We start from the raw sequence: 13,454 nt of genomic DNA, 5'->3' as shown, positions 1-13,454 counted from the left end.
ATTTTTTATGTTCAATTCATATTCAAAACATTATTGCTTTTAATATTGCATATCACATTGATATTTAAAGATATGAATATATTCAAGAGCATTTGAGTACATAAATATTTATTATATGTTATTGTGAGGTCTATAAGTTTATCACTTTTAAATGAAATCGAATAATAGATCTTAATCATTTATAAATTTTAAAAATCAAAAATTTATATTGGCATTTATTTGTTTTTCTTATTAAATGAATTGATGAGACCAAGGGCAGAGCGACGTTTGATTCTAACTGGGCTTTAGCCCGGAGGTCAAATGGGTTGAAAGAAGCATTAGCATTTAAATTTACTATAGAAAAAAATAAAAAATATATGTGACAAAGGAAGAATCAAAATTTTATATTGGCATTTATTTGTTTTTCTGGCTCCACTATTGGATGAGACAATTGGTTGGATTCAACTTTAAATTTTGATTTTATGTAAAAGGTTTAAGTTAAGTCTTATTTCTTATACTATATGTGTGTTAAAGTAATGCAAGAACATGGCAGCACACACAAAGCTTACTTTTTTTTTTTTTAAAAAAAAGTGGAATTCATAACCGTAGCAGCCTCCTGATCATCTGTACAAAAATAAATCGAGGATATTACCTGACGAAGTCAGGATTCGAAGCTTTGTCTCACGACTCTACAAGAACGAGTGATGATTATGATTTAGCAGGAATAAGCCAAAAAATGGATCAGAGTTGCGGTCAATCAAAAAGTGCTTTTGGATGACTGGAGACTTGCCGCAGCCGCAACTTCGCGACAGCAAAGCACTTTGTGGAGGAAGCCAACTGGAGAAATCAGAGTCGCGCGATTAAGAGCAAAGTGCTTCCGATCGATCGAAACTTTGACAAAAAGTAAATATCATTCTTCTTCTTATTCAAGCTTTGAGTATTTCACTTCTTTGATTACATATTTGTTGTTGTAAGCGAGGAGAAAAATAATGGATTTGGAATGTATAAGATCATGAACTACTGGAATCACGATGAATTGTCGGTTTTTAATTTAGTATTATTATTATTATTTTTTGATTCTGTCACGCATCCTTGGCGACACATCCATATTGCCAAATTAGGGCAGCACTCGAAGTAAGCCCGTCTGCGCCACCACATCTTCACCCTCCGCCCCGTACTCGTCTTCCTCTTCGCCGCTGCGAAGCCATGGGTGCCGATTTCGACACTATTCCCATCATAGGTACGCGGCACGCTTCTCCCATCTCATTTCCTCGATGCTAATTAACTCTTTTTTATGCGAATATATCTTCTCTCTTCTTCGGTGTCAGAACGTACGTGACTTTGATTTCTTTCTCTTGGAATATGTTTATCGTGTAGGATATGTGATGGTAAATGGCAATCGTTTCGAAATTTTCGTCCTTTTTCGTCCTTTTACCCCTTGGGAAGGGAGTTCTGCACCTTTTAGAGGGATTTTCTCTGGCAATTATAAGCATTTTACTCGCTAATGAATCCATACAACCACAAAGGAAATCGTAATGAATCAATAAAACGATGAAAATAAATCAACTTGATTTTGTTTGCGGTGCACAGACAAGAATCTAGTGAACAAAACAGTGTACGATTTGAAGTGTAGTGCATGTGGTATCGGGAGAGAAATGGTTCATTTGTAAGAAGAAATTCTAACCGTGCGGTTGGAATGATCGAATGGAATGAAATGTTCTCCTTTTGTCTTCGTTAAATAAACATCTCTTTACAAATACCTTTTTTTCCTTCTTCTCTTTTTGAAAACTTCTTGGGCAAAAGAAAGTTAATGTGGGCTATTATCAAATCAACACTTTAGACAGAAGAAAGTCTTGATTTTGTTAGGTTCAACCCACACAAATTATGCCCTTGTGTACTTCTAGTTGTAATCCACTATCCTGCCATCATACCTAAGTTATTGCTACTTCAGGCCTCTATTTCATCAATTTTGTGCATAAAAGTTGCCACAAACTTTTGATTCTATGCTCATTTCTGGTCATGTCTTGATCCATTAAATCCTTGAGCAATGACTCCATAAATATATACACATATGTCGATGATACCTAACCAAGAATATTTTTTCTAATTATTAATAATGTACCATAAATTTCAAGGGTTTTTGGTAGGATTGTATGATTCTATGATCCGATCTTGACCCCAAATCGATCCTGCGTAGGATCACAATCCTGAGGATCACAATCCTACGAACTATGGTGTCAACCATGGCCTGAGTGGAGCTGGGCTAGGCATGACTCATTGAAATGCCTCATTCAACATTTTGACATTTACCATACGAGGAAATAATGCATTGTGTACATATTTTGTTGGATTGTGTTTTCTGTGTATCCAATGCTTTCTTTTAGCTTATTGTTTTCTTTCTCTTTATTTGTATAACAGTATCATTCCCTTTGTTTTTTTTTTTGTGTTTGTTTCTCATTATATACACATCAATTTAGATATTAGTGGTTACTTGGAAAAGATTGATGATCCAGCAATGGTTGATGACAAAGAACTACAAGATGTTGTAAGGCAATTGGATAAGGCATGTAAAGAGGCAGGGTTCTTCTATGTGGTAACTTTTCACCTTCTTTCACTTTCTTTCTATTGATAACGAGAGCAATGAACACTAACTTTGTCCCCTGTTCTGCGCATTATTTCTGAGCCATGTTGGTTAAATTTGTAAGATCAATAACTTGGCTGTCGAAAGAGTTCATATTGGGTCATATCTCTAAACAAATCTATTATCTAATATATGTTCTTTTTCTATTTTCTCTTCCTACTATTTGTATTTGTAGCGCATTATGGTGAATTTCTTATAATTCATCTCCACAGTGTTTGATTGAGATCACAATTGAAGATTTTATATATTCATAGTAATGTCTGTTTACAACCAGGCACTGTTTGTTTCATGTAAAGTAGTTTCTAGAAGATGTATTTGGAGAGTAAAATTTTCAAAGAAAATATCCTTTTCTAAAAAAAATTGTTGTGCTTGTAGAAATGAATTGAATATTATTTGTTGACGTTTGACTATTCATATTAAAGTAAAATCAACATGAACACTTGGATAGAGCATGGCCAGATTTGACTCCAGTCAGACCCCTTCTATTATAGTTTTGGAGTTACTAAATTTTTTAACATTGTTTATAATCATAATGTTTTTATAAATTTTGTTAGTTATATAATCAAGAATCAAATGACCAAATCCTTCAAATTTCAGTTTGCAAAATATTGATGGTCTGTTTCTTGGCTTATGAAGACTTCTTCTCAAATTGGAAGTCACTATCCCCACATCTAAACAATGATTTTGACTAAAAGCATGCTTAATTGGCTAAAGACTTGTTTTTACAATGCATCCAAAAGTACAAAAATCATTTTCCTGAAAACTGTCTGATCAACAACAAAGCATAAATCTTTTTATATTTGATTACTTAATGAAAGCTAATTTGCTCATTCTATACAATTTTCTCCATTTTTTTAAAATTTCTGTTTGTTACTGTATTCTTCAGATTATCTGGAAATCCCAATTTTCTGGGTGGTTTATGATTATCACGATTTGATTATTTTTTAGTTATTTCTAGGATTAGATATCTCAACCAGATTTGAACCTTACACATTTTCAAATTTAGGTATGTCTTTTTCTGTTTCACCATTCTGTCCGTAAACAAACCTTTGTGTCCATATTGGGTTTCAAAAGAATTTGATTTATGCATGGGATTTTAGCCTATCAACTCTTATATTTTTATTTTGCAGAAAAATCATGGTATTCCAGACTCACTGGTGAAAGGAGTTAAGGATGTAACACGCACATTTTTTAATCTTCCTTATGAGGACAAACAAAAGATTAAGCTGACAGCCCAAAGTGGATACAGGTGAGCCTACTAGTTTCTTTATTTTTTTTAGTTATCAATTTTATTGTCACAAATTCTTCAACAGCTCAACCGATTTATGCTTGTTTTAATTATTACCAGAGGTTATCAAAGGGTTGGTGAGAATATTACAAAGGGAAAGCCTGATATGCATGAAGCCATCGATGTAAGTTCGTATTTTCATTAGGCATTCAGAATTACAATGATATATCAATTTCAATATATAGCTGCTTTTTTGTATTAATCATCCAGTCACTGAAGTATGACAAAAATATCGCTCAGTGCTACAGGGAAATGAAACCTGGAGAGTATGGTTCTCTTGGTCAACCTTTAGAGGGATCCAATTTATGGTACATGTACCCCTTTGCTAAACTCACTAATTTCATATGGCAGTTTAATGGTTTTGTTGTTATTGTTAGACCTTTACATTTGGACTTTATATTGTTTTGTATTCTGTTTCTGTCATTATTCTTTTTTCTATTGATTTGACTGTGGATATTTCTCCACTAAAAAAGAGTGACGACAGGAAATGATTTGACTATGGTTTAAACATCATGGAATGTTCTTGTTGTTATGAACTTGTTAGATTATTTCCTGCAAAAGGGACATCGCACCAAGAGCTGTCAGAATATGATGGTCATGGTGATCTTACCACCAAATATTCAGACCTATGATGTTGTTCACTAACTATGACACTTTGAATCATGAGGCATAGCGTAATAATCTATTAAATTATGAAATTCAATTTAAGATTGTTATTGAAAACCATATTCATCTCTACATATTTTTTATTATAATTTTTTAAAAGGTAATCATCTATTCAAATGGTACAAATAATTATGTCACTTGAACAATAGTTATCAGAAACAAAGTTATGAGGTATTTTATTATCATCATGAAACAAAGTTATGACTTCCCTGTTTTAACCAATGTTTTTTAGAGTTAAGGTTATGTCTTTGCCTCCTCACATTATCCCTCAATCTATGCTAGTTTGTTACAAGAAAGATAAATGGAATTGCAAGAAGGCATATTTAGTATATTCATGAAAGATTGTATTGACTGTAGTTATTTGTCAAACTAGCTACTTCCACCAATGTTATTTTTCTCCTTTGGTTCTGCCACAATCACTCATTCTGGTGTCTCTTGACTATTAGACACTAATGATTCCTCTCACATGTATGGTAGTAAGGAGATATTAAGAGACGTAAATAGTCTTTATTGTGTTTGCTTTATTCTATAATTTGGATAAGTTATCACTTTATGTTTAGCATATTTTTTTTTCAATACTCATATAGGATTGAAGATGGCCTAGCTAGAGTGAGGTCAATAGAAGGTTTGCAATTCTTGCAAAATATTACTCAAAATCTAATATTAGATACATGTGTGCATGCGTGATCAACCAATATATCAAACATATAGTGAAAATGCATACAACAACAATCAAGTCTTATCCTATTGGGCTCTGTCCCATATTATATCATCATCTATATTTAAATAAGTTTTATCCTTTTTTATTGTTGTTAATTAAGTCTTTTTTAGTCTTCCTCTTGTTTGATGTACATATTTCTCATAGTTTCATATCACCTAACTGGTGCATTTATTTGTCGTCTAAGTATATGTTCGTGCTATCTTAAATGTGTCTTTCAAATTTTTTCCTTAATAGGAGTAACCCTGACCTTTTCTTTAATGTTTTCATTTCTTATCTATCCATCCTCGTAGGTCCGCACATTCACCTTAACATCCTCATTTTTATAACTGTCATCTTTTGCTCATGTGCTCGAGTTATAGTCTAAAATTCAGTTCCATATAATATAGTAAGTCTAACCGCTATTCTGTAGAATTTTCCTTTAAGTTTTAGAGGTATTTTACGATCACAAATAATACCTGACGCTCCCCTCCATCTATCCTATTGCAAAAATGATCTTAAATACTTAAAGCTCTCAATTACAGAAAATTTATTATCTCCTATCTTAACAATTGCCTTATTATATCTAATATTGCTGAATTTAAATTCTATATATTCTATTATTACTTTACTAAACTTAAAACCTTTCACTTTCAGTGTTTCCTGCTAAGATTCGAGCTTAGCATTCACTTGTCTCTTCCAGTGTGACTAAGGATATGATGCAATTTGAAAGCTCTATTTCTATGCCCAAAACCCTTTTCTAATCTAGTGACATCCCAAAACAACTATAAGCTCCTTGATATGATGCAACAAAGCCAACCTCGACAATAATAGTAAACATAGGTGGACCTCCTCGCAACCAACGACAAACACTCCGTGAAAACACCCTCGACTAGATTCCCTCCTAGTCGAGTCAACTATTGATCTAGATTCTTTCTGCTAGACTCCATTTAAGTGAGGAAACACTTAGTTCTTGCTCACTTAGTTGTACCAAGCGAGCTTCAATTATTGCTAGAGACCTTCTAGTAAACAAGACAAGACTATCCAATTGTTTCTAGATTGCTTTAAAAGCAATATCTCTCTAAAAAGATAGTAAATGATGACAATGGGAGAAAATAACTTCTACCTCACCCTATTAGATAAGAATTAATCCTAGGTGAAAAAGAATGATATCAAGCGAGCTTTTAGAAATAAGGATGAGACCTTGATTGTTGCTACCCAAGCCAAGCTCCTTGGTGTCCTTTTGCACTTGAGTAAGATGAAGGATAATTAGAGATGTTTTTGAGTTTGTTCTCGTGCCAAAAAAACCATTGAAATAGCTTTGAAATGAATCCTTGATGGTCACTTTTAGCTGTTTTGTTGAATTGTACAAAAGTTTTGAGTTGGCCAAATTTTGTAAATACAATTGTTGAATTCTCAACGCTTGAAAGCTTAGGTCACCTCAGAATTTTTGGTTGACTCACCAAAAAATGTTTGGTCAACCCAATTTTTTAAAAAGGAAAAAAAATCAATAGACCAATAAAATTTTAGAGTTGACCCACATTCAATGGTAGGTAGATTTAGGATTATCTCAGTTTGGCCTACAAAAAATGTTCAGTGTCGACTCCAAAGCCTAAGACAAACTTTCAAACAACTTTGAGGCTCCTAATCCCCTAGGATGAAGCTCCCTAATAAAAATCTCTGCTTTGAAAAGGCTACCATTACATTCATTTCTACCTGAAAAAAAAGTCAAAAGATTACAATTCAAACATAAGCGTCTTTGGTTCTTTCTCTAAGGTTAATGACAATTCATGAGTTCGAAGCTCCACAGAGCTTCATGCTCGACCTATCAAGTACATCATCCAATTTTAATGCCTCAATTTTCGAATCTTATAATAAGTTCTGCACACTTGATGCACATGAAGTGATTGGTCACATGTGAGGTTACCATTGCTCAAGAGTGACACATGTTACTTGTGTAAGGAATAGAGGGGAATCACATGGGAAGAGATGTGGGAGGTGTGAGGCAAGTAATACAGAGAGATGAGAGAGTGTTGGCTCTGATACTAAGTTTCTTTTTATTTCAAAGAGGATTGCAACTCATGTATGCATAGCATTTATGCCTAGGAAATTTCTCAGAAAAATTATTCAAGATTAGGTCAACTGTGTCTTATTTCAAACATTTTTTAACAAGAATTTTCTTTATCAAACTAAAGAGGATAAATACAACTGTTCTCTCTGCGTTCAGTTTGAGATGATTGTGCCATTTTCTTCTTTATCCTCCCATATTGAACTTACAGATAGACAAAAAAACCTTATTATCTTTTTCACTTTTCTTTTTTTCTCTCATTAACTTTTGACCTAATTATCCATCTTTGCATCTGATACTATACAATTATGCATAAACAAATCATACCATATGGGTTGCTAATAAGGCTGAGTCTAGGAATTCTTTAGCAAGGATAAAAAGTCTTTTCTTTTCTTTTTACTATAACAAGGAAGCTAGTATTCTGAACATGAGTAGAAGTAAAGCAGTTGATAAAACCTATAAATGAAGAACTTATTCTTTTTAACAATATTATTATAGCAAATATTGTAAAAATTATGTTGTTGGATAAATATTTGTTGCCTGATTTATTATGTTCCTGAGCCTCACATAATTTCAAATAGGGAGAGAAAAATCCAACTGGCCATAATTAAGTGCCTATTCACTGAGTAATGAGTTTGATGTGAACTAATCCCATAATTTGGGGGCTCTCATATTTTGTATCATACTATTGTTATATGCTTAAAGATCCTGCTACTATGTTTCAGTTTAGTATTTTCAAGAGATGTAGCTTACAAGAATAATGATATATCCTAACCTGCCCTTACTCTCTTGTTACAGGCCATGTTATCCTCCAAATTTGAAAGTCCTAATGGAAGAGTATATTTGCCTTCTCAGAGGTATAGTTGCTTGCTCATTCATGGCAGCATGCTCTGCTATTATTTTGGCAGCATCTCATTATTTATTAATCGCAGACCTTTCAAGGAAGATAATGCGTGGAATTGCACTAGCACTTGGAGGACCACCTGATGCTTTCGAAAGAGAAAAGGCAGGTGATTCCTTTTGGGTAATGCGGTTAATTGGATATCCCATTTCATCTGATATCCCAGAGATTCAACGCACTGATACAGGATGGTAGGCAATTTTGGTGTTCAATCATTTCTTTTTCACATTTCTCAATTGTTGTAGTTCTTATGTTTTGCATATATTTTTGCCTTGTGTGACTGTTTATGCAGCGGAGCTCACACGGATTATGGTAAGACAGTTACAATTTGGATGCTTGATAAATTGTTATTTTTTGTCTATTAATAGATTATACAGTTTTTGACAAAACCATTCACCATGAAATTAACTATAATCTAAAACTCAAATTAAAACATAAAAATTTCTAAATCTCCAAACAGAACATTATTAAGAACTACTAAACATCACTTCTGGTGGACTTCTGCCCACAGATTGCTCTGGTTAATTTCCATTTTCTCAATATCCTACATACCACAGGTATTTGTTCATGTGAAATTGTCAGTTCTCATTTTTTTTCTTTTGATAGTATAACATGCCCTGAATAAATTATTCTTATCATTCTCTAGCTAATCAATTGGTTAAGTAGTATTATTGCAATCCGACCTACTACAAAATTTAAAGACCTGTGTGATAACCATAGCTAGATTTATGCATTCCTAATTCATAGCTTACTTGTAGGCTTGTTGACATTGGTTAACCAAGATGTCGAAATAAATGCCCTTCAGGTATGATTTTCTTATATGCTAAAGTGTCTTATTACTACTTGTTTAATTAGATAAATTGTATTTTGACATGTAAATTTATCCCCAAATGTTACCTAAAACATGTGCGTAGTACTAAATAAAAGTAAGATTGTACAATAGGATAAGCAAGTTTTGTGTTCCATAATTTAGTTGTCTTGCTTGTCAACATCACACCAAGATGACACCAATGTATGCTAAAGTTGACAAATAAGTTAAAAGACAACCTCAATTTACAATATTAAGAACTCTTGAAGATAACTTTCATTGATTGCTAATGCCAAAATAAATTATAGTCTAGAACATGTAAATGAGCATCTTTGTTCAAAATTTATCAAACGAATTAAGAACCATTAAACACTAGTCAAAAGGGCGTTTCAAATTATGCAAATCGTAAAAAGGGTGTTTCTTTTTCAAAAAAGTCAAAAGGGTGTCTTTTCAAATGTTTTATCCCGAGAATACCCTTACTTCCTTCGCTATTATAACAGTTACAACCAGCTGCTACAACATGTAGAAGCTACTTTGCAGCTGTTATAATGTGTATCACCTAATACAATACTATTGTAACATTTACTTAGTAGCTTCTACAATTATGTAGTTGCTACTTAGGTAACTGCTATAATTGTTTTAAAATGATTTTGACTAATTTAAAGTGATTTTGATAAAATTTAAATAATTTTGACCAAATTGATAAAAATTATTTTGATATAATAGTGTTCAAAGTTTTAGATTTTGGGTTTAAGGTTTTAGATTTTAGGATTTGGCTACAACTGTGTAGTAGCTATCTAAGTAGTTTTAAAGTGATTTGGACCATGAATTTTAAGCAATTTAACTAAGTTGGTAAATAGCATTTTGATATAATAGTGTTTTGCGTATAATAATTTTGATTGAAGTGAAATAGTCAATTTTTCACGTTCTAGCAGCTGCTACATATTGTAACAACTATTGGTGGTAGCTAAACCCTAAACCTTAAAACTTTTGAACTCTAAATCCTAACCTCTGAATATTATTTTATCAAAATACTAGTTACCAAATTGGTCAAAATCACTTTAAATTGGTCAAAATAACTTAAAAGAGTTGTAGAAGCTACTTAAATAATTGTTACACAGTTGTAGAATCTACTAAGTAGCTGCTACAATACTATAATAGTATTGTATTAGGCATTACACGTTGTAGCAACTATAAAGTATCTTCTATATATTGTAGCAACTAATCATAGCTGCTATAATAACTCTGAAAGTAAGAAACAACGTTGTACCGGTTACCGAGTAGTTGCTACAACAATGCTAGAATAATTGCTCCAATAAAACATTTGATGGGGTGTCTTTTTGATGATTTACATAATTTGGAACGTCCTTTTGATTTTTGCCCAATTTAAAATGATGTTTCATCATAGCATGTACTTAACTTTTATTAATATCCAAATCATGCACCATATTTTTATATTTATCAAATCATGTATCTCTTTCCTAAAATATCCCTCCCTTTATACATGCACTTATGTGACACACTTAAGCTACTGAAGTACATTTAAAATTTTATAAAAAATGAATCACGTTGTAGTGGGTTTTAAAAATAATATTTCTTTCTAAAAAAAGTTTTAAAAATTTTAAAACCTCACAACGGGCTAAATATGAGGTGGAATCAAGATTTTGGAGGGCATGGTTACACTCAGGAGAGTCCCAAGAATATAATGGTCTTGATTTGGATCAAATCTAATAAGTATAAGACTATCAGTGAATTTTGGTCAAAGCTCACTCATGACCTTAAACACATCCGAATCAATCCAAACCAAATAACACTATATTTTTATATTTACCAAATCACGCATCTCTTTTCTAAAATATCACTCCCTTTATACACTTGCTTATCTAACACACTGGAGCTACTAAACACATTTAAAATCTTAAAAAATAGATCACATTGTAGTAGGTTTTAAAAATAATATTTCTCTCTAAAAAAGCTAAATTTTTTAAAACCTCACAACGAGCTAAATATGAGATGAAATCAAGATTAGAGGCCACGGTTACACTTAGGAGAGTCCCAAGAATATAATGGTCTTGATTTGGATCAAATCTGATAAGTCTAAGGCTATTAATGAGTTTTGGCCAAAACTCATAGATGACCTTAAAAACATCCAAATCAATCCAAACCAAGACCAATGCACTCCTAAGAGCCTCTAAGTCTTAACATGCCCTCAAACTTTTAATTTCTCAACTTAGATAACATGTTATAGGGTTTTGAAATTTAGACAAGTTAGTGTGATTTTGACACAATTCATTATTAGACTTAGGTCTATCATATTCACTCAACAACGACACTAATGTGTTCCTGAGACTCTCGACTCTGACGGTCCAAAATTTTAAAATCTGGATACTATACGACCATAGTGAGTTTGGGCCAAAACTCATTGATGGTCTTAGACACACTAGAATCAACTCAAATTAGGACCAATGTACTCCTAGAGGCCTCTTGAATCTTATTGTGCCCTCAAACAATAATTTCATAACTTAGATATCATGTTGTGAGTTTTTAAAATTTAGACAGTTTTATATAATTTTGACATAATAAAGGGAGCCATAGCGCAACAGTAAAGTTGCTGCCATGTGATCTGGAGGTCATGGATTTAAGTCACGAAAATAGCCTCTTACAAAGCAGGGTAAGACTGCGTACAATAGACCCTTCCTCGAGACCCTGCATTGGCGGGAGTTTCATACACTAGGTTGCCCTTTATGTAATTTTGACATAAACTCATTGTTGGACTTAGGTATATCATATTCACTTAACAATAACACCAATGTGTTCTTGGAACTTTTCCGACTCTATCATGTCTAAAATTTTAAAATCTGGACATTGTACGACCATTGGTGAGTTTAGGCCAAAACTTACTGATTACCTTAGCCACATCAAAATCAACCCATAGCAGGACCAAGGAGTCCAAGTCTCATTATGCTTTTAAACTTTAATTGCATAACATGCTTAGATAATATGTTGTGGGTTTCTAAAATTTAGATAGTTTTATGTAATTTTGGCACAAAATTACTATTGAACTTAGGCATATCATAGCCATTCAATAACACCACCAGTGTGTTCTTCAAACTCTCCTGACTCTCACACCTAAAATTTTAAAATATGGACATTAATGACCCACTCTTCATTGTGTATTCAGGTGCTTTTTGCTTCTTCTTTTTTTAAATTGAATTTTTGAAATGATACTCGAAGCCTTCAAGGATAATTCTTTATCTTTGAAAAGAATAACTGTCTTAGTGTTTTGATTTTAATTCCAAATTGTAGGTCCAGAACAAAAATGGTGAATGGATCTCCGCACCTCCTATTCCTGGTACATTTGTTTGCAATATCGGCGACATGCTTAAGGTTGTCTTCTCTCTCTATCCAAATTCTTGACTCATTCAAATAATTAAAGGAAAAAGAATGCAATGTCTCTAAAAAGGGGGAAGATGCATTGTCTTAAAGCATGATTTGGTTCTTGATTTCCTCTGAAAGTGATGAAAACCAGTGTAATTGTTTATAATATTTCCTTCCAACAAAATGGCCTTCATTTTCATTTTTTGTGACTTCCAAACATAAATGAAAAGGCCAACTTAGGTCAACCTATCTACTGTTGATAACTCACACCATACTTCATGCTGCAAATTGTTTTCCTTGAAACTATTTGAGTGAATGCATTGTGGAATTCCAGATTTGGTCCAACGGATTATACGAATCAACTCTTCATAGAGTGATCAACAACTCCTCAAAATATCGTGTATCTATAGCTTTCTTTTACGAGGTATGCTCATCTGAATTTCAACATAATAAGTTTTCTGTTACCTCATCATTTTTATTTCTTTATTTCATGAGCAGCCAAACTTTGACGCTTCTATTGAGCCCTTTGAGTTTTGCAAGCAAAAAACTGGAGGGATCGCAAAGTTTGACAAGGCTGTTTATGGAGAACATTTAGTTAACAAGGTTCTCACCAATTTCGTGTATTAGCTAACACAACCTTCATTATTTCCCTCGAATAAATAAATAAATAAATAAGATAAGCGAACACTAATATTGTCATCCTTCAGCTGATCACTTTAAGATCACCCAACTATGGACTCTTCCTTGTTAATTTCTTCTGCTGAATGATGTTTCTTTTCCAGTGTTTATTTGTTTTCTATATTGTGTTGGTAGTGTATGGACTGTGTATTTATTCGGTATTCACAGACTTCAGAACAAAGTCTTCCACTTCCTAGCAGCTTTTAAGTCGACTGGTTGACTCAACTATGAATTAATTTAAAGACACTCTTCAATTGACTTAATCGTCAATTATAACTATCCTAGTGATCTTCACTAAGAGGAAAATTACTTATTCTCAAGAGTCATTTCATTTTTTAGATTTATTTAAT

The 13,454-nt window shown here is 32.8% G+C and overlaps 1 protein-coding gene across 3 annotated transcripts; it reads left to right on the top strand.

The window, feature by feature from the left end:
* The first annotated feature begins 598 nt into the window (after positions 1 to 598).
* On the top strand, positions 599 to 13,225 carry LOC141820593 (homoarginine-6-hydroxylase 2-ODD-233). 3 transcript variants are annotated; one of them, XM_074707930.1, is made up of 13 exons: positions 599 to 882; positions 1,106 to 1,219; positions 2,457 to 2,572; positions 3,751 to 3,869; positions 3,969 to 4,032; positions 4,119 to 4,216; positions 8,138 to 8,196; positions 8,272 to 8,431; positions 8,533 to 8,552; positions 8,999 to 9,045; positions 12,355 to 12,435; positions 12,761 to 12,850; positions 12,925 to 13,225. In XM_074707930.1, exons 2-13 carry the CDS (start codon positions 1,186 to 1,188, stop codon positions 13,051 to 13,053), a joined length of 1,017 nt encoding a protein of 338 aa, XP_074564031.1. In that variant the 5' UTR covers positions 599 to 882; positions 1,106 to 1,185; the 3' UTR covers positions 13,054 to 13,225. The 3 variants fall into 3 exon arrangements, with proteins under 3 accessions (XP_074564031.1, XP_074564030.1, XP_074564032.1); XM_074707929.1 differs by having other exon boundaries at positions 1,101 to 1,219; XM_074707931.1 differs by having other exon boundaries at positions 602 to 882; positions 1,101 to 1,219; positions 4,149 to 4,216.
* Positions 13,226 to 13,454: the final 229 nt, after the last annotated feature.

This window comes from Curcuma longa, unplaced genomic scaffold (assembly GCF_044706935.1).
Source record: "Curcuma longa cultivar G26 ecotype Majalengka, Jawa Barat unplaced genomic scaffold, ITB_CL_G26_1.1 utg509_np1212_2302976_RagTag, whole genome shotgun sequence".
Classification (NCBI taxonomy): domain Eukaryota; kingdom Viridiplantae; phylum Streptophyta; class Magnoliopsida; order Zingiberales; family Zingiberaceae; genus Curcuma; species Curcuma longa.
This window is presented reverse-complemented; position numbering and strand designations above follow the sequence as displayed.